At 41.2% G+C, this 24,575-nt stretch overlaps 1 protein-coding gene across 3 annotated transcripts; it reads right to left on the reverse strand.

Moving 5' to 3' along the window:
* Window positions 1-93: 93 nt before the first annotated feature.
* LOC113053234 (armadillo repeat-containing protein 8) lies at window positions 94-24,372 on the reverse strand. 3 transcript variants are annotated; one of them, XM_026218094.1, is made up of 22 exons: window positions 24,285-24,372; window positions 22,367-22,443; window positions 10,837-10,908; window positions 10,370-10,512; window positions 10,118-10,215; window positions 9,944-10,036; window positions 9,663-9,743; window positions 9,489-9,564; window positions 8,643-8,733; window positions 8,495-8,555; window positions 8,204-8,404; window positions 7,929-8,024; window positions 7,737-7,819; window positions 7,307-7,388; window positions 7,140-7,226; window positions 6,795-6,887; window positions 6,559-6,708; window positions 2,784-2,879; window positions 2,104-2,199; window positions 1,803-1,875; window positions 1,107-1,200; window positions 94-1,008 (listed from the first exon to the last, which is right to left on the reverse strand). In XM_026218094.1, the coding sequence occupies exons 1-22, from the start codon at window positions 24,330-24,332 to the stop codon at window positions 975-977; spliced, it is 2,025 nt and encodes a 674-aa protein (XP_026073879.1). In that variant the 5' UTR covers window positions 24,333-24,372; the 3' UTR covers window positions 94-974. The 3 variants fall into 3 exon arrangements, with proteins under 3 accessions (XP_026073879.1, XP_026073878.1, XP_026073877.1); XM_026218093.1 differs by having other exon boundaries at window positions 1,785-1,875; XM_026218092.1 differs by having other exon boundaries at window positions 1,770-1,875.
* Between the last annotated feature and the right edge of the window lie 203 nt (window positions 24,373-24,575).

Here is a 24,575-nt window from a genome sequence, read left to right on the forward strand (position 1 = left end):
GCATGTGCCTCTTCTCCAAGCTCTTTTGAGCTGGAAAGCCCTTCTCGACTTCGACCCCCCCCCCCCCCCCACAAAATACACAAAGCAGTGGGCTGCTCCATGGCAGAGGCCTGCATATATTTGAGTGAAAACATTCACTATAGAGCTTCAAAAAGTGGGAGTTATGAGACGACTGATTCATGTAAAGATAAAGAGAGTGAAATTGAGAAAACAAAGAACCTGTGTAAAGAGCAAACAAACTTTCACCTTCTGCTTGGGGTTGGATGGTTTCTACGAAATGACTTTGTATATGACCCAACATGCTGCCTCTCCAGATATACCCTCATCAGCCTACATTACAGAGAGGAAAATACAAAGGGGAAAAACAACCTGAAAGGGAAATTAAAAATCCAAAAAATATATTTATATATTTATATTTATATATATTTACGAGGTATGTATCCACAAAAAAAGAACAAAAACAAGCAGTCTTTTTCTAACCTTGTGTCAGAGTCTTAATTAAAATAATAATAGTTATAATAATAATAATAATAATAATATCAATAGTAAATCAGCAAACCAAAACAAGGAGACTAAGCTCCTAGAAGCGTAGCACTGAGAGTTCAGTCAGCTTTCTCCAAAGGGAGTCCAAAGCATCAAAGCCTCAATCCACCAGGTGGCGCTGCAACACACTTTGAGGAACTTTTTTTTCTCCTTCATGTTAAGTCCAAAAAACAAAGAAAAAATAACAATAGTTCCAAGAGTTCAGCAGAAAACGTATTAAGCCAACATAGCTAAAAGCCCAAAAGGTGCTGTGGCCCCCTGGCAACCGTGTCTCTGATTTCCGAAGCTGTTCACGGTCTCCACAACAAAAGGTGTCTTGTGCAACAAAACAGAAGGAAGAGCAAAACGAATCTCGATTCTAAAACAAAAACACAGGAGATGTGATCCTCCTAGAGTTTGTTAGTGAGGCTGTGTCCCACCTTCCTTCAAGGTCATGCCAGATACTGCTGCATCGCCGTTTTTGCCCTTAGAGAAGGAGGGAGATGTGAACGGTTAAATCTTTACTAAGGCAACAAACCAAGATGAAGCAACTACCAACAGATCAATGCCAGTCTGTCGATCACCTGTCACAGAGGTTGGGATCTGATGCCTGGGTGAGTTTGTGTAAGATATCAACGAAGCCCATCTCCCTTAGCTTGTCCTGTCTCTCTTGTGAGCCTGGAAGAAGTGAAAAAACACAAACCTGTATTCTTGACAATACACAAAGAGTCTTATTTAGCCAGAGGACTGGTCTTACTATCAGAGCAAAATCTTCACAAAATGTATTTCCAATACTACACTGTTGTTATTTTCTGAAACAGCATTGCATGCCTGAACAAACTCTTAAGAGGAACAATAATAAATACATATTAATAATAATAATAATAATAATAATAATAATAATAATAATAATAATAAGAGCCTCAAAATGAAATATTTAGGACAAAATTAAGATGTTAATATTTCACAAATATTTTTCCCTTGCCATTTCATTAATAAAACCATTAAATTTAACATAATAAATTATTGGTTGTTAGGATTTTGTGTATTCTTTCTTTAGGACATTGAATTCCTAAAACAGAAAACCTAAAATAGATACACATTTTAAACACATGTAATAAAACACAAATGATTCATGCTTAATATTTTAATACTGATTTGACAACACTAATGACGCTTTTACTGTAAATGGTTTTCTGCATGTTTGGACAAACTGAGAGCACAACAGTTAAACTGTCCCACTACACCTCCACAGAACCCACGTGTCCTGAGCTCCTCACCGTCCTCCTCATTCCAGACGAGGTTAGAGATGCAGAAGGTGGCAGCCAGCTGCAGCTTCACATTGGAGTGACCCTGAAATATAGACAACAGAAGAAATTACACAATTACATCCAAAAGGAGAAAGACAAGAAGGGCCAAGAGCAAGGGAAAGTGATAAGGCCCAAGCAGCAGCACAAGGACACTATGTTACAGACAACAACATCTAAAAACATATTCTATGTATTGAAAATGTATGCATTGAATTAATGTATTGAAAAAAGCCCACAAATGAGAAACCAGATGAAAAGACAATGCACTGACCATGTAATATTTAATTTTTTGGAGCATGTCGTCATTGGTCATAATGAGTTCCTTGGCAGTGTTTCCGTCAGCAATGTTGGCCAATATGCACAATGTCTGCAAAAGATGACAAAGCCAAAGTTAAACATCAGCTCCGGGAACTATTCAAATCAATGCTCCTAAAGGAATGTTCCGGGTTCCACAGCAGTTATCTGCATTCTTGAGGAAACATAAAGATGTTTCATATATATTTTGAAACTTAATATAGAACACAATTAAGGATACATTTTATAACACAATATTGTAATGTAATGTAATGTAATGTTGTAATGTATTTTTAATCAAATAACTGCAGACCTGATGGGAATAACATTAAACATGTGAACAAAAACACACACATACAGTTTAATGCACCACAATGTATCACACTCAAAATAACTGATAACTGATTGAGAAAGAAATAAAAAAGAAGAAAAGAAAAGGGGAGCAACCAACTGATAACAAGAATAAGAACTGATAAAGAATTTTTCTATGATCAGTTTTACATTCTAAAAAGTAATTTTAAGACCTTGATTCTTTTCAAGGACTTCTACAGACACAAAATGCCTGTGGAATATAATAGCTGCTTGATATTTCTTGCTAGTCTGATTCTGTAAGACCTAGTGAGCACAATGCCATCTTAGTGTGTTTGAGCAGCTCACCTGCTCTTTGACCTCTATGCTGTGTTCTCCCTCCAGGATAAGCGTGACCGCTTGCATGATCTGCTTCCCATGTGAGCTCATGACCTGGTCTATATGCTGCCAAAGACAGGGACAGACACTTAGTGTGTGTGTTTTACAGAAAGGCCATACGTTTGACTTGTTAGACAGTGGAAGGGGATATATATATATATGTGTGTGTGTGTGTGTGTGTGTGTGTGTGTGTACATATACATTCATACACATAAAGTGGGTATAGAAACTAATCCCCCTCCCCCCTTTAAAATCATCACATTTTGTTGATTTACAGCCTGAAATGAATGAATGCTTCATCCAGCTGTATTTACTCCATCCATTATATAAACCATCCAAGATATAACACCAAGATGTCAGAAAACAAAACAAAAAACAAACAGGATCACTGAGTTGGAAAAAGGATCACCCTTGTGTCAGTATTTTGTTGAACAGCCTTTTTTTTAATTTCAACTTTTGGTCAAGTTCAGTTAATTTTTTTTTAAAGGGGGGGTGAAATGCTTGTTTTCACTCAATATCCTGTTAATCTTGAGTACCTATAGAGTAGTACTGCATCCTTCATAACTCCAAAAAGTCTTTAGTTTTATTATATTCATAAGAGAAAGATAGTCTGTACCGATTTTTCCCGGAAAAACATGAGCGCCTAGAGGCGTGACGTGTGGGCGGAGCTAAAGAATCACGAGCGCCAGTAGGATTTTGTGTTGAGCGCGTCTGGAAGCTGTGACACAGATCCAGAGGCTGAAATTTAACAAGAGCAGCATCAGCAAAGGCTTCTCTATGTGGTATGTACTGAAACTGTATATATTTGCTTAGCGGTTTTGGAAAATGACTAAGTTCCACTTTGTCGTCTTTTTTTTTTTTTTTTAAGCTGTACATGTGGAAAGTGCAGTTTGATGACAACATCGCATGTTGTTTACTTGATGTGCTTATGAGCTGATAGCTAAGTAAACAACACAGAGATATTTGAAGCAGTTTTACTCGTGCAGTTTGATGACAACATCGCATGTTGTTTACTTGATGTGCTTACGCGCCGATAGCTAAGTTAACAACACAGAGATATTTGAAGCAGTTTTACTCACCGCCTGCGGTTCCAACACACGATCGTGACCCTTTTTCGTTGGGATTGCATTATCCTTAAGAAATAAACGATGTGCAAATCCAGCGTCAACCTGGGCCTTGTTTGTAAAACAAGCATCTTCGAAATGCAGGGGAACAAACACAAACACTTGCACAACTCCGTTGATGCTCTGTAAAAATAAACTCCATCCACTGGTCCCTTAATGCTGTTTCTCTTTTGGTAATCTGTGCAGGGTTGTCTTGGCCTGGCAACCAAAAACACACTCCTTTTGTGACATTTTGCGACGCTCTCGCTGTGATCAGTGATTGTCTGTGCACAGCCTCTCTCTGCTCTGCTATACGGGAGCGCGCGCTCTTCCGGCAGACGCGCCCTTAGCACCCATATAAGGAAATTCCGCTCCATCTAACGTCACACAGAGCCATACTCAAAAAAAACTTTCCGAAACTTGTGACAAACCGGAAGGAGTATTTTTGTAACAGAAATACTCCTTCAAATGTACAACTTAATTTTTGAAACTTTGTCCATGTTTAGCATGGGAATCCAACTCTTTAACAGTGTAAAAAACTCAGTATGCATGAAATAGCATTTCACCCCCCCCCCCCCCCCCCCCCCCTTTAAGGTAGAGCGTTTGTGGACTGCAGTCTTCAAGTCATTCCACAGATTTTCAGTGGGGTTTAAGTCTTGGCTCTGACTAGGACGTGCAAACGCATTCACCATTTTCTCATTCAACCACTGTGTGCTCAGTTTTGCTGTGTGTTTGGGTCACTATCATCTTGGTAGACAAACCTTCTTCCCATTTAAATCTTTCTGACAGAGGGCAGCAGACTTTCCTCAAGAATTTGACTGTATTTTTGCCCCATCCATGTTTCCTTGTATCCTGACAAGTGCTCCAGTCCCTGCTGCAGAGAAACACCAAGAACAGGACATCACCACCTCCATACTTTACTGGAGGAATGCTGTTATTTGGATCGTGAGCTGTAATCGATTTCTGCCAGACATATCTTTTGGGGTTAAAGAAAAAGAATACAATTTTAGTCTCATCTGACTATAACACCATTTTCCATGAGGCCTCAGAATCTTCAAGACGCGTTTTGGCAAAACTCATTCGTGACTGCATGTGGCCTTTCTTGAGGACCACTCTTTGTCATGAATTACTGCAACTGCTTCAGATTTGCTGTTGGCCTCCTTGTAGCCAGTTTCCTTCTGGCTCTTTCATTTAGTTTAGAATCACGTCCTGATGCAGGTAGGGTCAGTGTTGTATATAATATCTTCCACTTGTTAATAATAGACTTCACTGTGCTTCTAGGCATTGATAAAGTGTTTAGGAAGATCAAAGCTGGCACACCACAGCTCCCAAAATAGAAAATATTTATCTCTGTTCTCACCACAGGTGATGTTTTGAGCCAAAAAGCTCTTCATCAGCTCTTCATCGATAAAGCCTTTGGAATTTTTTTGTATCCATCTCCTGACTTGTGCGTGTCCACAACTTTATCCCGGAGATCTTTTGATGGGTACTCATAGTTGATTGTTTGCTTCAGTTGCTCTACCAAGGACTGAAATGCTCCAGGAATGCTCTTCTCATGCTGAGCTAATCACAATGACCACAGATGATCAAGTTAAATATCAAATGGCTTTGTGTGCATTGAGAAGATGATTAGCTACACATGACTCTGGCATATCGGTGTTATGTCTTTCACTTGGATGTTAAAAGTTGTAAATACAGTAAATACAGCTGGATAAAACAAAAACTAGCTTCATTTCAGAGCCTGGGGATGTTCTTTTCTATACCCACTGTGCATATATATATATATATATATATATATATATATATATATATATATATATATATATATATATATATATATATATATCCTCCGGACAACCAGCTATGGAGTTTTGTCCTCTGTAGACACTGGGACTAAAAGCATGTTTATTACAAATTTGGCAATTATTACTCCCATTACTAGACTTCTTTTTTCATTACTTTGCCCCAAAAACGAATTTATATGCAAATTATATGCAGTGTATAGAGATACATTGTACATAATGGGACAACCTGTTTATGCCAACCTGCATAAAACAAAATAGTATAACAAATCATTCTGTTATATCTTTCATAACAAAGCTGAGAATAATTTTTATACAAAGTCTGTCATAAATCAATTAAAAATAGATTGGGGATGAAAAAAACCAACACTGTTTTTGCCTTTTCATTTTTTTCAATTCTATTTTAAAAACAGGACTTTAAAAAATATATTTATATAATAAAAATATATAATTTTTGGCCTAGTGGTTAGAGTTTGACTCCTAACCCTAGGGTTGTGGGTTTGAGTCTCGGGCTGGCAATACCACGACTGAGGTGCCCTTGAGCAAGGCACCAAACCCCAACTGCTCTCCGGGGGCCAAAGCATAAATGATGCCCACTGCTCCGGCTTTGTGTTCACAGTGTGTGTGTGTGTGTTCGCTGCTGTGTGCACTTTGGATGGGTTAAATGCAGAGCACGAATTCTGAGTATGGGTCACCATACTTGTCTGTATGTCACGTCACTTACTTCACTCACTCACTCACTTCACTCACTCACTCGTCACTTAAATTCAACATATTTTTTTTCTTTGGGTAGTCAGGAGGTATAAATATATACACATATATAAACATAATGTGTGTTACCGGCCGGGTGGAGAGCAGGTTTCGAAGTAGCCCCAATGTTTTCATGAGCACATTGGTATCAGGATCAGACAGGAGTCTAAAAAGTTGTTCTGTGCCCAGAGCTCGAACTATCTCCACCTTCACCTTCTGATCTGCCTGGAAGGCCATGTTCTGCACAAACACACATTACAGATTCTGATGACATAGAGTGTTTTCATTCTGAACCTCTGTTGTGGACCAAAGTCTGTTGGTCTTACCATGAGAGCCCAGATGCCGTTGACCCTTAGAGCTGGACTGTCACTTTGTGTGAGGCTGCATAGTAACTCGATGACCCCAGACTCTAAGATAGGCTGTGGACACACACATCCACAGTCATTTTTTAAAGCCCAGTGGCACTGGGAATATCCCTCATACTTTTTCCTCTGTCTTCTGTTAATAATATTGCCTGACCAGAAATTCTGAAGCCGTTTTAAAAGCTTTAAGTTTGAATGTTTTCAATAATTATAGTAATTATAATAATATTACTTTTACCGAACAACTGTAAGAAACTGAAAATCTTGGCTGTATAATGCTTATAAACCAACAAAGAGTGTGTACTTTACCTCTTTGCTGGGTGAAAACTCCAGCAGTAGATTGCATAGTGTTGAAGAGGCCATGACCAGGACCTCATCTGGTGCGTTCTGTAACAGCTACCCACAAAAACAAATATGCATTCAATTAGGCTTTGATTAGCATACAGATTTAAATCAACATCATCTGAATATGATACCTTCATTAGTGGCTTCCATACTGCATGATCATGGAAACTTGTCCTTAGCTGTTGTACAGACCGTGATAAACTGTGCAGACATCTAGAGGAAATTTGAAAGAAAGAAATTGAAACAAGGGCAAACCAAAACCTTTTATTCTCTCAATTCTTTCAAAATCCAACTGCTGTGCATTTTCAACAAACACATTTCACTTTGAGACAACTATTCAAAAGTTTGAAGTCTGTAAGATTTTTTCTAAATATTTTTGAAAGAAGTCTCTTATGCTCAAAAAGGCTTTATTAGAAATGTATTTGTCACTTTTGATTAATTGAATGCATCATTGCTGAATAAAAATACTGATTTCTTATTTTTTATTTTACAGACCCCAAACCTTTTTGATTCCCTTAATTTTTTTTGGGACAGTCAATTAGGAGAAAATGTGCATCATACCTGACTGCTGCTAACCGTACTTTGATACTAGATTCTGATAGGCCACTAACAATCCTGTCCATCATGTTTTCCGTCTCTGTAATCTGTAGTAGGTATCAATGCAGTGAGCATTCCAGACACTCTTTGGACTTTTTCTTTTCTTTCTTTTTTTTTTTTTTTTAAACAGAGCAATTGCAATATAATATAAATCACCTTTTTCCTGATGTCCTCGTCATTGGAGCCCAGCGAGGCATAGAGTTTAAAGGCTGCTTGCCGCAGCTCATGCGCATGTTTCAAGTCATGGTCCAACTACAGGAAGACAAATGATCAGATAAACTGAGTGTACATTATATCAGAAAAGCAAAAGGTACCTGATTACCCCTACTACTGAAATCCCCATACTTAGTTTTATACAAAAATAACAGAAGTCTCTGGTATGTCCTCATTTAGAAAGCTAAATAAATGCATGAATGTGAACGTGAAGTTACCCTCTTAATATCAGTGATGGCGCTGACAGAGCTCGGGTATTTAAAGTAGTCAGCCAACATGGACACGAGGTGATCGGTGACGCTTGCAATCCGCTGTAATTCTATGTCCGGCTCCATCAGGAAGGCTAGCGTCTCAGCCCCCTCCACCCTCTCCTCCAGTAACCGCTCTTTACTGCACATCCGCACCAGGCATGGCAAAGTCTGTCCACACACACAGAACTAGTTCCCACACACTTTCAATGGTGACACTTTTGCATTCATCACATATATGTAGAAGTTTTCTGGAGGTACCTTTAGTACAATAGAGTTGTCGTCTGTCCTGATGGCTCCTGCTCGACACATGTATGTTAAACTGAGAGAAAAAGAATGTGATTTTGTAAAAGCTAAAGCGATTAATCATGTATTTTCACAAATAACCTGCAAGATGAGATTTGCTCACCATTTGGCGGCTGTAAGCTGCATTTCGATGGGTTTGTCCCTTTGCAGCATTCTAACAAAAACCTGAAAGAGCTGCTCACCATCTACAAGCACTGAGAAACACATGCATACAAACAAAATAATATGAGTCTCAGCAGGCTTAAGCATTATTTTATTAATTGGCTCCGTAGATATACAGAAATCCTAAATAAATGTTTTAAGCTTTGAACCAAACCACCAGTTCTTACATAATCACAACATCTGATTCAAAGAACAAAGGAGCATTGCAAAAAATGATGAATCAGACTTTATGCGATGTGCTATGAGAAAACTCCGCTGAAACTTTTAGGCTCTAATACTACACCATGAACTAATCAAATCAAATGTTTGCTGTCATTAGGATTTCTAATTCTCGCAGTCTGCATTTATTTGCTCAAAAATACAGTAATATTGTGAAACACTGTTACAATTTAAAACAACTGTTTTCTATTCTAATATGTTTTCAAATATAATATTCCTGTGATGCCAAAGCTGTATTTTCAACAGCCATTACTCCAGTCCTTAGTGTCACATTATCAATTAAATCATTGTAAAATGCTGATTTGGTGCTGAATAAACACTTATTAATATCAATGTTGACCACTGTTGTGCCGCTTAATATTTTTGCTCTGAATATTATGTTTTACCTCCAGAAACCTACTTTTGTTCTCTATTCTTTTATTTCACTGAACAGTGTTTCAGACATTACCAAAGAAAATGTAAAACTGCAACACAAAAGAGAAGTCAAAGATCATCTCTGATGAACGTAAGCCAGGAGGACAAAATAAGTGGTGATCAAATGATGGTAGAGGATGAGGGTCGTGCTCACCATTCACCAGGGTCATAGAGACCTGCGCATTCTCATAGGCCAAAACTGAGAAACACTTCAAGGCCTGCATCCGTACCTGCAGAGAGAGTTCACAAACCATAATTACTCAGAATACACTGACATGCATCAACAATACCATAATAAAAGGAAAAGTCACTCAGATCCTTTTTGTACTTTATAGGAGGGAGAGATGAGCAGGGGAGCGATGTTCTGGATGGCACCGTGGTTAAACAACACCGTCTGATGTTCTGGAGTCTGGACACACACATTAATCAATAGAGACAAAAGAATAGATTACTTTGCCTAAACTGTAAATTTGCCATGTGGCCACAGGTGCTAATCACTAATCACTAATCACTAATAAGGCTTGGAATAAAGCTTGCTTGTGGCTAATCTACTCAGAATTTATCATTCTGAATAAATGCATATTTACTGTGTGATGTGTTGTGTGTTACCTTGCAGCAGTGGGCGAAGATTTGCGTGATGTATTCCTGCGTGTGCTGTGACCGACTCAGCAGGGACATGAGGTGAGGGATAACAGTGGGGTCCTGGTGCAAATTGAAACATGTTGATCATGCTTCTGTTTGTGCACGCGCATACGTCATTTCAGAATGTGCAAGTTGTCTTACTGTGTACAGTAGCTGCACTGGTGTGACTGGACTGATGAAGACGGTTCTTAAACAGCGCAGACATGCCTCGATGAAAATCAGATCAGAACACAAGAGACCTGCAGAAACACAAAACACCGCTCAGAAGACTGGAATCATGAAGATATCTTACTTTTTTTGAAGAATTTATGCTCTTCAAGGATGCATCTATTTGATAAAAAAATATAATAAAACAGTAGTATCAAAGATAGACTGAGAAGACAGAGCAAGAACCTTGAAGCAGGGCTGGGATGATGTGACAGTCCACCAGGGACTTGATGTTGTTCTCTGTGCCCATTGCCAGGCTTCCTAACACGACCGCACATTCAGTCCTCAGCTCAAGACTAGAAGAGCTCTGCTGGAGAAGATACAGAAGTCTACACCCACCCACACACACACACACACACACACCAAATACATCCTCATCAGCAGGGATTAGCATGTAAAACAGAGAACAGATAAAAAATATTTTGCTGTCTTAAAGGTAGGAGAGTGTCTTGTTTATTTCCAGCTTTAAATATGATTTTGAATCCCTGATATTTAATATAATTTCAGACTTTTGGACTTCCATGTAATTTTCCAGCTATATTGGCCCAGCTCAGACAACTGAATAGATTAGCTATGATTCTTCAACCTTACTTCCTGTGTCAAAACTCATTGCAGTTCTATTGGTGGGAAAAGGTTAAAGTGGTTGGACATACCTTGGCACGGCTCCCAGCACAATCAGGTTGGCCTTCTGTCTGTTGTTTCCAATGACAGCATTCTTCATGTCACTATCAATAAAGGTACAATCACTTATAATACTTATAACTTGTGCATAACACACATCTTCACAGGCATAGAAACAAATCAACAGAAAAAATGAAGAAATAATTTTGAGGGTGTTATTGGTCAGATAAACGACATGCTGGGTGAAAAAAAAGCTGTTTATTGGTTGCTGAACTTTTTGTAAAAAAAATAAAATAATAATAAACTACCGTTCAAACGTTTGGGGTCAGTAAATGTTGTTTTTAAGAAGTTTTATTCTGCAAAGACACATTAAAATAATAAAATATGACATTGAAAATGTTCACACAATTACAAAGGAATTGTATCTGAAATAAATACTGTTCTATTGAACTTTGTATTCTTTAAAATTGTATCACGGTTTAAACAAAAAATATTTAAGCAACACAACAATTAGAAATGTTTCTTTAGCACCAAATCAGCATATAAGAATTATTTTGAAGGATTATGTGAACTGAAGCCTGGAGTAATGGCTGCTGAAAATTCAGCTTTTCCAATACAGAAATTAATAAATTGAAAAAGTTATTTTAAACTGTAACAATGCTCAACTAATGCTTTTACTCAAATAAATGCATGTTTTGGTGAGCATAAGAAATTTCTTTAAAATCTTAAAAAACTCTTAAAAACAAATGCTAAATTATATTCCAGTCTAAATAGTCCTTCAGTGTGAGACAAAAAAAAAAAAATTTGAATAAAAAATATTACAATTAGTATTTCAGTTAATTTGGAACCTACATGTACAATAATTAAATAATTTACAATATGTTATTTAAAACAGACACTGGTGATCTTGTAAGTGTAAATTTGAATGAGCAGAGGATTCCAGAGGCTGATAATGAAAGCAAACAGTAACACCCTCCTAGCAGACTCTCATCTCATGACATAGGTAGCGCACACAGGTAGCGAGATGTAGCGAGATTCTGCTCTGAACAAAATGGATGTGGAAATTTTGTATTTCTTTTTCTCTCCTATAAGGCTTTTTGCACTAAAATGACAGACAATGCATGTGCAGTTGTAGCTGATGCTTTATCTGTGCTCTTCTTCATCAACAGTTCCCAAAATATTTGCAAATCTTTCCATGATCACAATGTACTCATGCAACGTTCAAGTCAAATCAGAAGGATGTTAAGAGTTGAGTGCACATGAACGGCAGAACAAAATAACAGACACACAGAGAATCAATTACAAACATCATTTGCTCTATTTTTTTTGCATTATCACTAAAAAGCTTTCAGTCTTTATCAGGAAATGAAAAAAAGGAGACAGAAATATGAAACTGTCCAGTGTTGTTATTGTTAACAGGAAAATAAACTAAAACTATAAAAAATAATAATAATAATATTGAAATAACTGAATGTGTAATAACCTGTAATAGCATAACACTGGGAATTAAAGTGTAACTTACATTGTTTTATTAAATTATGATCACAGTAAATACAAATTCAGAAGTATTAAAGATATTTCATTTGAGAATATTTAATATTAAATATGTGTTAAATATATTTTTTCCTGCTTGTGCGTGCACCACATGCCACTCCCGGCAAGATGCCGGCATGCCGCCCATACCTAAATCTTCCCCGGTCCAAAACAACAACTATTTTATAAGTAATATTGTTTTGTGTCACAAAATTAGGGTTTAAGAGGTTTTTTTTTAGGTTAGAATGTAGATGTTTAGACTTCCAATATGCAGTTTGTTCATTAAGATAATGGATATTTGAACATTTGCTTTGACGTTGTCAGAGTTGTGAGCTCCAGGGCATCAGCCCGCCGAGAGCAGCCTCACCTCAACCAGTTCTTCTGGAATTTGCCACTGGCTTTGATGTCTTTGAGTGGTTAAACATGAGATAATTCGTTTTGGGTTCATCTAAAAGGTAATCTTTGGTCTCATTAATCTATTATTTGTTCCAGAACTAATAGTTTTGGCTGAGGGGAAAATATATCATAATGTTATATTTTATGTATCTTCAATGCTGTATAAAAGAGTGCTGCCTTTGTACTTTTGACTGGACTGCTTAGCAACTTTTATGATGGCTGTTGTTGTTTATTAAATATTATTATTCAATAAATAATATTTTATAGTGTTCAGGGGCAAATTTAGTGAATCGGGGGCCCCAGGCAAAATATAGAAATGGGGCTCTAAACATTTGCACACATCTACCCAGATCAGCCTTGAAGTGTTTTTTTTTATTTTTTTTTTATTTTTTAAATGCTTGCTGCTGGACAATTTTGCCCCATAGTGGTGTCCAACATTTCTACATTTTTCCTGTACATGTTATGATGGCTTTATTGAGCCTGTAAAATGATATATTTATTGAGCCTATATTTATAAAAAAAAAAAAAAAAAGAAATAGGATGAGTCTGAAGTATAAATTATTAAATTAATCTAAAACGGGGTTGTTTCGTGTGTTATGTGTGTGGATCCGCACACACATGTGTTTGTAAATCCGCACCCGCCCGTACCCGCAGTTTTTAAAACTGCATCCGACCCGTTTTCCGACAGCAGCACTAATTAAAATCCGCACCCGACCCGACCCGCTTAAAATAGAACCGACACCCGACCCGCACCCGAAATCAAATCAGTTAAGCAAATCACATTAGACACACTTATTTCGAATTTTATTGCCAGGTCATACAGAAGTTATTTATGGAAAACTCTTTTTAAAAGATATTAGTTTTTTTATACATTGCATCTTAATTTTGATCAATGTTTTATCTATCAATTGCCCATATTTTAATAAATAAGAAGCAAATATATATAGCAGACACTGAAATAAGCTTAGTGTAATTGACAGAATTACAAAAAAATATTTTGCTACCTAAAATTTTAATATTTTTTGTATCACGCATGCATGTCTATTTCCCTCATATTATCCCGATATTTGTAATTTTTTTATATATCGGCATCGGCCGATATCCGTGTTTAGTAGCGCCGATTTAAAGTCAGGCACGTCAGCGGGCAGCCCCGTGTTATTGGCGCTGTGGAAAGTGCTGCTGCTGCCACTGCATGTGAAGCACCCCCAAGCCAAAACTTTTGGAAGATTCAACAACAGGCCTGGGAGATAAAGGTAGTCAGAGAAGTTCACTCTGTGAATGGGGTGGAGAAGTTAGCAGCTCTAACAAACACTGCAGCGTGATTGAGGGCTCCGTTACTCCGCCCCGCTCACAGACAGCACCGCGCTCAGAGAGACAGCTGTCCTGGAGCTGCCCAGAACGGTGAATAACATTCGTTTGGAAGCATGGTTTGATGCAGACAAAAACCAGTTTTCCATCCAACTCATTTGTATTTAGGGATGTCAACATTTATTAATTTCCATGATCGATCGTCGTTTAAATGAACAATCAAGTGATAAACTTAATTCTGCAAAATGCGTCTGCAGCGGTATTATTATTATTATTATGTGCAAAAGCCACTTGGAAAAAAAGCCTTCTCACACGAATTAAAGGGGTTTTAGTGTGAATAAAATGCTACTAGCAGGACTGTAAAATGAATAAATGTGATTATGATCATATGATAAAATGAAGAGAGCGCGCCATACGTTGGAGATCATGTTACTTTGTTGACTGTTTCCCGTCAAGGAGACCGCTGAATGCGCTTCTTTAAACGGTTTCGTGGTGCTCGTTGTTGTATTTTAAAATGCAGTGTTTTCACATTACACTATAGTAGTGGTGCAACGGATCATCATTGATCAGTGATCCGTTCGGATCAATACTGTATCTTCGGTTCGCCACACATGTGACCCGCGAATTGAATTATGAAAAAAAAAAAAAAAAAAGAAAAAAGTTGCGCATGTTCAGTCCACACTCATTGGTAATGCGGAGCGGAGGAACGGAGGAACGGAGGAGCTTGAACGCCCTGCGCATTTTGGCTTCCCTGTCAGATATAATGATGAATGAAAGAGGTCAGAGTGAAAAGACTGTGCCAGATCTTTATGAACAGGAGAAGAAAAAAGTTGTGGATGAACTATCCCGAGCATCCCCTGTTGCGCTCAGGGGATTGAGAGCTATGTGACGATAACTGCTCACTTCATCACAGCAGACTGAGAGATGAGAAGTCGGTTGATTTCATATATTTTAATTGAATAATTTAATGTTAATAAAAAAGACAAAACGTATGTTTATTTGTCTTGGCTTTTTTATCTTTCTTTTTTTTTTTTGCTGATCCGAAAAATGATCCGATCCATACGAGGACGAGCGAGCGCGGGTTTGACAAGACGTATTTGGAGGTTATTGCTCACGTCTCGTTCTGCACATATCTGTCACGTTAGTGTTACGGGAAACACAGGAGAAGGAACCAATTTGCAGGTACGTCGTTTATTAAAGGGGTAATCCAATAGAGTAAACAGTCCAGGCAGGGTCAAAACCAGCAGATCAAAGCAGACATAAACAAGACACTAACGCAAGGCAAGACAAGGATGACGGGAATGAATAACGGTAACATTTAAACAAGGACTCCGTAACATAGACTGAGACAGACTGGGTATTTATACACAGAAGGATAATGGGGAAACAGGAGACAGGTGGGGGGAACAATCAATTACGTAACAAGGAGGAAGGTGACCATATAAGGGAACAGGAAGTGATCTGGGACAGACACCGTGAGAAGGAGGACATCTAGTGGAACCCCGGGGAACAACAACCCAGACACTGTGACAGTACCCCCCCTCTACGGAGCGGCTCCCAGACGCTCCAAGACAAAACACAACACAGAGACCAGGAGGGAGGCGGACAGGTGGAGGCTCAGGGGGAGGGACGGAGGGCCGGAGAAGGAACACATGGGGAACAAACACCAGAAATGTAAACCTAAAACAGGGAGACCAGGAGGGAGGAGGACCGGAGGAGGTACAGGGGGAGGGACGGAGGGCCAGACTAAACTAAAGGGAACAGACAGAAACATAACAGAACTCAAAAAACACAAAACAGAAGTCCATGAAGGACATGTTGAGGCGTCCACCAGGGCGGAGCGGAAGACCACCACAGCCTTGTGGTCAAAGTCAAAGGCCTCCAGGGCGGAGCAGAAGACCACCACAGCCTTGTGGTGAAAGTCAAAACCCTCCAGGGTGGAGCGGAAGACCACCACAGCCTTGTGGTCAAAGTCAGAGCCCTCCAGGGTGGAGCGGACGGCCACCACGTCCCCGTGGTTGAGACCGGAGTCTCCCAGAACGGAGCAGCAGACCACCCAGTGACTTGACTTGGCTCTGGAGGGTAATTGGTGACTGACCCTGGCTCTGGAGGGTCCTCGGTGACTGGCCCTGGCTCTGGAACAGCCTCGGGCACCACCTTGGCATCAGGCACCGCCTCAGCCTCCAGAACAGCAATGGGCGCTGCCTCGACCTCGGGCACCACCTCGGCCTCTGGAACAGCGTCGGGCACCGACTCGGCATCGGGCGCAGCCTCGGCATCAGGCACCGCCTCGGCCTCTGGAATGGCCTCGGGCACCACCTCGGTAACGGCCTCGGGATCGGCCTCGAGCACCGCCTCAGCCTCTGGACCAGCAACGGGCACTGCCTCTGTAACTGCATTGGGAACAGCCTCGGGCACCGCCCCGGCCTCCAGAACAGCCTCGGGCACCGCCTCGGCGTCGGGTTCCACCTCGGCCTTTGGAACAGCGTCAGGCACCGCCTCGACCTCCGGAACAGCCTCGGGCACCGCCTCGGTAGCTGCATTGGGAACAGCCTCGGGCACCGCCTCGGTAACTGCCTCGGGAACGGCCTCGGGCACCGCCTCGGCCTCCGGAACAGCCTCGGGCACCGCCTCGGCATCGGGTGCCACCTCGGCCTCTGGAACAGTGTCGGGCACCGCCTCGACCTCCGACACAGCCTCGGGCACCGCCTCGGTAACTGCCTCGGGAACGGCCTCGGTCACCGCCTCGGCCTCTGGAACAGCAATGGGCGCTGCCTCGACCTCGGGCACCACCTCGGCCTCTGGAACAGCGTCGGGCACCACCTCGGCATTTGGAACAGCCTCGGGCACCGCCTCGGCCTCCGGAACAGGATCGGGCACCGCCTCGACCTCTGGAACAGCAACGGGCACCGCCTCGGCCTCCGGAACAGCATTGAGCACCGCCTCTGCCTCTGGGACAGCATCGTGCACCGCTTCTGCCTCCGGGACAGCATCGTGCACCTTATCTGGAGACTCAGGCTTTGAGTCGGCCATCTTGTGCTGTGGCGCTGGGCCTCTGGACCAGCAACGGGCACTGCCTCTGTAACTGCATTGGGAACAGCCTCGGGCACCGCCCCGGCCTCCAGAACAGCCTCGGGCACCGCCTCGGCGTCGGGTTCCACCTCGGCCTTTGGAACAGCGTCAGGCACCGCCTCGACCTCCGGAACAGCCTCGGGCACCGCCTCGGTAGCTGCATTGGGAACAGCCTCGGGCACCGCCTCGGTAACTGCCTCGGGAACGGCCTCGGGCACCGCCTCGGCCTCCGGAACAGCCTCGGGCACCGCCTCGGCATCGGGTGCCACCTCGGCCTCTGGAACAGTGTCGGGCACCGCCTCGACCTCCGACACAGCCTCGGGCACCGCCTCGGTAACTGCCTCGGGAACGGCCTCGGTCACCGCCTCGGCCTCTGGAACAGCAATGGGCGCTGCCTCGACCTCGGGCACCACCTCGGCCTCTGGAACAGCGTCGGGCACCACCTCGGCATTTGGAACAGCCTCGGGCACCGCCTCGGCCTCCGGAACAGGATCGGGCACCGCCTCGACCTCTGGAACAGCAACGGGCACCGCCTCGGCCTCCGGAACAGCATTGAGCACCGCCTCTGCCTCTGGGACAGCATCGTGCACCGCTTCTGCCTCCGGGACAGCATCGTGCACCTTATCTGGAGACTCAGGCTTTGAGTCGGCCATCTTGTGCTGTGGCGCTGGGCTGGCGGCCATCTTGTGCTGTGGCGCTGGGATGGCGGCCATCTTGTGCTGTGGCGCTGGGCTGGCGGCCATCTTGTGCTGTGGCGCTGGGCTGGCGGCCATCTTGTGCTGTGGCGCTGGGTTGGCGGCCATCTTGTGCTGTCGCGCTGGGCTGGCGGCCATCTCGTGCTGTGGCGCTGGGCTGGCGGCCATTTTGTACTGTGGCGCTGGGCTGGCGGCCATCCTGGGCAGTGGTGCTGGGCTGACGACCACCCTGCCGGAAGAGACAGGAGTGGCTGGGGCATCCCACCGACACCGAAACTGCAGGTAGCGCACGAATTCCCAGAACTCCAGCATCTCCAACTGCGCCATCTCTTCCTCGGGCACTGGATCATCCAGGCCGCCATTGAAGTGGTCCTTAAGGGCCGCATCATTGTATCCCATGCCTTCAGCCAGGGACCAGAACACTTGAGCCAGGGCACCCACTTCGTTGCCGTCTTGACGGAGGGCGGTCAACCGAAGATACTTGACCCGCCTCTCCGCCATCTTGGCTGGGGAACGGAAAAGTGACATACCGCTGGTTCCTACGTGGACGGAGTCCTTCTGTCACGTTAGTGTTACGGGAAACACAGGAGAAGGAACCAATTTGCAGGTACGTCGTTTATTAAAGGGGTAATCCAATAGAGTAAACAGTCCAGGCAGGGTCAAAACCAGCAGATCAAAGCAGACATAAACAAGACACTAACGCAAGGCAAGACAAGGATGACGGGAATGAATAACGGTAACATTTAAACAAGGACTCCGTAACATAGACTGAGACAGACTGGGTATTTATACACAGAAGGATAATGGGGAAACAGGAGACAGGTGGGGGGAACAATCAATTACGTAACAAGGAGGAAGGTGACCATATAAGGGAACAGGAAGTGATCTGGGACAGACACCGTGAGAAGGAGGACATCTAGTGGAACCCCGGGGAACAACAACCCAGACACTGTGACAATATCCAAATGTTTCCATATTCGCAATGTATCTGAATGTTAAACTAATATATATATATATATATATATATATATATATATATAACCTGTTTTATATATTACCTATTTTATATATTTAATACTTGGTCAGTTTATTGATTTGTTTGGTTAACTTTGGATACATTTTTTTATTTTAATACCGTGCAGTGCACTAAATTAAGATTCGAGAGATGGTTCAAGTCAGTGCTCAATAAATGATGATAAGTTTAGAAAGGTTGTGCATCCACTTATTATTAGTGTGACATTTTAGCATGCAAATCAAGGGGAAAACTCCAAGATATCGGCCCTAAAAATCGGCAGCACATATCGGCCACCGGCTGACCCTGACCTCTAAACATCGGCATCGGCTATAGAAAAACCCATATCGGTCGATCTCTAGTTTCAATATACTGGTATTAAATGCATTTTCTAAGAATTTATATTTCACTATTTTACTGCAAATGTTGAAATACGTGCTCTTTGGTCCATCAGTCACTGATCACATAAGAATAAAATCTCATAATAAAATAGAAAATTGACTGATTTATGAATGCATAGTTCTCATCAGTCAGAAATACAGATGAACGCTTTCATTTGTTGTATTTTTGATCTTGAAAGAAAACAGAACAACAAAAGAGCGAATCATACCACCGTCTGAGGTTGTGCTTCAAGTCGAACGCACCCACTTTTAAATCGTTCACAGCTGAGCATTGCGAGAGGCGGATCTGCGCCAGAGCGCACATGTAAATGAGCTGCACAAAGTCAAAAAAAAACAACAACCCTGGATAGCCTAGATTAGGCTAATATTCACAAATGTGTTAGCTATGGAATGAAATATCTGATATTTTGTCAAATACATGCAAGTGGAAGTGTATTGTTGTTTAAACACCTTTATAACGATCGCGTTATGCACAATATATAATTTTATGACACAAATTTAAAAATAGGCTTAAATCAAACACATTTTAATTCAGATTCTGTATATATATATATATATATATATATATATATGTATGAACGGAAAACAAAAACAAAGAAAAAAAAAAAACAGCTGGCTGATCTTAACGTCTGTTAACTATGACTCATGCAGCCGTTCGCGCCGTGGTGATTTTTTTTTTTTAAAGTGGAACATAGGCCTATTTTTACGTTTGCACGTGACTGTTTTGAACCCGTGTTTAGACCTGTGTTTCCCTGTGTCCGACCCGACCCGTACCCGTATCCGACACAGTTGGATATTTTTCACCCGTTTGAGCCAAATTTGCGGGTCACCCGTCGGGTACCCAAACCCGTGCAGGACTCTATTTTAGGGGATCTGGCTTTTGGGCCCCCAAAACACTCGCCTTGTCCGCCCCTGGTAGAGTTTAATAAAACTATATTTGGTATTGAGAAACGGTGTTTGTATGTTCGTGACATGATTAAAATTACATTGTTTCACCATTAGATGCCGACAAAAGACTGTTATATGAGTGAATCAGCATTGAAGACTTTTATATTGAAAGAGACTGAAACAGGTCTATAAACAAAATGCAAATTTCATTATTTTTACTTTCAACAACAGCTTGTAAGACACAGCCAACAAACACATTGAGCAGTGCTGGCATTGGAAATCACCCTTAACAGATGAAAGGACAGTACGACAAAGATATGGCTTTCCTCAGCGGACATTCAAACTAATGTTTTATTGTGAATATGAGACTGAGCTGAAGAATGAATGCTGTATGAGATGCAGGTAATCACACTTGCTCAGTCCATCTTTCTTTCATAATACTCTACACAATACAGTAATACAATCAGCCTTCAATTAAGTTCCTTAGTTAAAGGGGGGGGGGGGGGGGTGAAATGCTCGTTTTCACTCAATATCCTGTTAATCTTGAGTACCTATAGAGTAGTACTGCATCCTTCATAACTCCAAAAAGTCTTTAGTTTTATTAAATTCATAAGAGAAAGATAGTCTGTACCGATTTTTCCCGGAAAAACACGACCGACTGGAGGCGTGACGTGTGGGCGGAGCTAAAGAATCACGAGCGCCAGTAGGCTTTTGCGTTGAGAGCGTTTGGAAGCTGACATTACCTTGAGGAAAAAAAACATCATCCAAAACAAACCATGGCTAACAGTCAGATTCAGCCGTTTATTTATGATCCAGAATCAGATCACGAGGCTGAAACTGAACGAGAGCAGCAGCAGCAACGACTCGCTCCGAGCGGGGCTCGAACCCGGGTCTCCGGCATGGGAGGCGGACGCACGAACAAGGAGGCAGAGATATTTGAAGCAGTTTTATTCACCGCCTGCGGTTCCACACGATCGTGAACCCTTTTTCGTTGGGATTGCATCATCCTTAAGAAATAAACGATACGCAAATCCATCGTCAAACTGGGCCTTGTTTGTAAAACAAGCATTTTCGAAATGCAGGGAACAAACACTTGCACAACTCCGTTGATGCTCTGTAAAAATAAACTCCATCCACTGGTCCCTTAATGCTGTTTTTTCTTATGTAATCTGTGCAGGGTTGTCTTGCCCTAGCAACCAAAAACACACTCCTTTTGTGACATTTCGCGACGCTCTCGCTCTGCCTCTGATCAGTGATTGTCTGTGCTCAGCCTCTCATTGTTCTGCTATACGGGAGCGCGCGCTCTTCCGGGAGAAGTGCCCTTAAGACCCATATAAAGAAATTCCGCTCCATCTAACGTCACACAGAGCCATACTCGAAAAAAACTTTCCGAAACTTGTGACAAACCGGAAGGAGTATTTTTGGAACAGAAATACTCCTTCAAACGTACAACTTAATTTTTGAAACTTTGTCCATGTTTAGCATGGGAATCCAACTCTTTAACAGTGTAAAAAACTCAGTATGCATGAAATAGCATTTCACCCCCCCCTTTAAAGTGACGTTTTCAAATTAGTAACGTAGGCTTGGGCTCAGCTGTTAAACTGTCAAACTGAGATTTGAATCCGTTCTGGAAGGAAGTAGTTCTGCGTACAAAATGTGTGTGTGTTTTGATTTAAGACACTCTGTTGTTGTTTCTTATTTATTTACACACTTGTGCCGATATGGATTTTGATACATCAATAATGATGGCAGAAGCAAATCGGTATTTGTCATCACTTGGAAAGAAACCTGCATTTCCTACTGATTATAACAACAGTATCATTGTTGCATCTCTGTGAGTTCATCTTGGCGAAATTATTTTGACATGACTTTAAATCAGGATAAAAACTTAATGTGTTAGTTGATTCCTGCTATGATGGAGGATCTAGATGTGTGGAAAAATATGGCTGTGGCAGTCGGGAACATCAAGCTAACAGTAACTAGAATAAAATTACCAGTAACCAGAGTTAAAAATAAAAATGAAGAGACATGAGCTGCATCTACCCAGATACACTCACATAAACACAGATACTCTCCCAGATCCTCCTCACAGCATTTTACATTACACAAACAAAAAAGACTGCATTGTACATATGCTAAGGACTAAACCTCCTTTGGTGACAGCCTCATCTTTAGCACTCAGAAAAGTCAGCATGGTGAACTATAACACAGAGCAGAGTGCTCACACACAAGGAAGGACACATAGTTGTTTACTCACATGACTCCCTGTAGCACGTTCTGTGGGTCAGGGTCGAAAAGCCGGTCAACATAGTGGCGACTCGTGGCTGTGACTTCCTGCATAGTGACAAATGACAGCACAAAAATGATTCAGCAAACTCATCTCATCTGAGGCATCACAACACCCTCAGTCGCGTCTCATAGCCTCCTGCCTGCTCACAATACTTTGGTCTGTTTACCCTTACAGTTGCCAGCTGTTGGTGGAAGTCTCTAGAAGGAGATTTCTCATCTCCTCAAACACTGCAGCTCACTTGCACAGGCAGAGGTAACAATTTCAGGCCAGAGAAAAATGGGAATGATGGTCACCCCAAACATACAGTACACGCAAACAGTTGGCAGTGGCACTGCTATAAATATCACTTCATGATAAAAAAATATCACATCTACAGATGAACTCTACAATTTCGTAACATAATGTAACATAATGATGTTACGTTGTACCAACCTAAGCTGTTCTGGCACAAATGAGTTTCTAACAGACTTCTTGGGATTTGGGATAATTATTAAATTACAGTATTCCATCTCTCTATGATTTCCCAGCCCCAAAATGCTTATTGAGCTGTCTGTTTAGACATTATTACATGGATAAAGAATCAAGTTACAATTCTTGCAACATGACTAATTAACATTTATTTGACATACTGAAACAAGATATACTTGGAATCCAGTGATAAACTCATCTGGTTTCACTGGTTATTCTCACTATGATGCAATTAATATAATAACAGATACATGCTTATAGACAAGCCTATGTAGTATATACTATACATTTTTTTAAATGAAATTTAATTAAATTAGAAAAACACAGTCACAACATCCTTACATCTTAATCCTCACGTTCTGTTTGGGATCTAAAAGACTTTCAAGACCCTTGATGGCTGATGATACACAGGGCAAATTTTTGAGAAATTGTGCTGGGCAACTTATTTTGAACAATGTTGCTTGGGCACTTTCCCATTGAGAATGGGTAACAAATTTCTGTCTGGTTACTTTACTTTACCTGGCTGCCTGTTAACGGCAACATTGCTCAAAAAGTTGCCCCTTGTATCATCAGCCTTCCAGTTAAAAACCCATACTTAATATTTAATTCATTTTAAGACAGCACATAATGATTTTACAACCAATGATGCTAAACAAAATATTGTATTGATTAAAAATGACTTGGAGTCTCAGAAACCTCTTTAAAATATATGTGATGATCCAACTGACTTTAGACAGAAACAGTGTTAATATATGGGATATCCATTAACTTTTATAAAAAGAGCATAATAATATAGCAAACGGTTAAAGCTTTAACAATATCACTCTCCTGGGTCGAATGGATCAGAGGATTACATTTAAAGTTTTTTTAGGGGAAGATCATTAAAAGAACATGAAGGCTAAATTATGAACGATGTCCCTATTTTTTATTTTATTTTACTTTTTTACTAGACTACAATTTAAAGTACTAAGTGAAAACTGGGAGAGATGAGATTATACCCTCAGAGTACACACCTGACCCCATCAGTGCACCTGTGCTGCACCACAGTGAGGGCAGATCAACATGTGTCAAAACAAACAGGACAGAACTACAGAGCTGTCAAAAGGGGGGCGTTACCACCACATCAGCCCGTCAGATCATCATTTAACCGCTTCATCAGAGAATATCAAGCAGGTTTGATTTTGTTTTTGGAGCCCCAGGTCTAAATATGGAATGGAAACTAAATATAACTTTGATTTGACAGCTCTGAGCACATCCAGATCTAATGTTAACCACATAAACACACAGCCAGCCATCAAAAACCACATCGCTTGGTTTAAGATCAATTGCTAAAGTCTATCTAATGTGTCTAGTGTATATCTGAATGACCCTGAAGTGAAAATGTGAGGTTTTAATGGGTATAATCAAAGAGACTCACGGATAACACGCTGATGCGTAAAGGGGCCTCCAGCAGGCACGCCATCATTCACTCAGCGGGACATTCACAGCGGCACTTTCCACACAAACACAGCTCAGTCAGCGGATTATTTACATCAGCACTTTCTCCGCACGCTATATTCGGCAGAACATGCAGAGCAGCACTTTCCACACCACCTAATCCCTATTTAATTATGATAATTAGCTTGTTTGTTTTTTTAACTCATTAATTAAATTACATTTAAATCGAAAAAGCAATGTATAATTTAAATAATAATAAATTAAATTTAAA

The sequence above is a fragment of the Carassius auratus genome, chromosome 34, assembly GCF_003368295.1.
Source record: "Carassius auratus strain Wakin chromosome 34, ASM336829v1, whole genome shotgun sequence".
In the NCBI taxonomy this organism is placed as follows: Eukaryota; Metazoa; Chordata; class Actinopteri; order Cypriniformes; family Cyprinidae; genus Carassius; species Carassius auratus.

Excerpts from the sequence above, each read along its gene's own strand:
- LOC113053234 (XM_026218092.1), bottom strand. The coding sequence starts at position 24,332 with ATGATGGCGTGCCTGCTGGAGGCCCCTTTACGCATCAGCGTGTTATCC. Across the intron at positions 10,909-22,366 it reads AACGTGCTACAGGGAGTCAT|TGACATGAAGAATGCTGTCA; the intron begins GTGAGTAAACAA and ends CTTTATTGATAG. Across the intron at positions 6,709-6,794 it reads ACGGCATCTGGGCTCTCATG|AACATGGCCTTCCAGGCAGA; the intron begins GTAAGACCAACA and ends GTGTTTGTGCAG.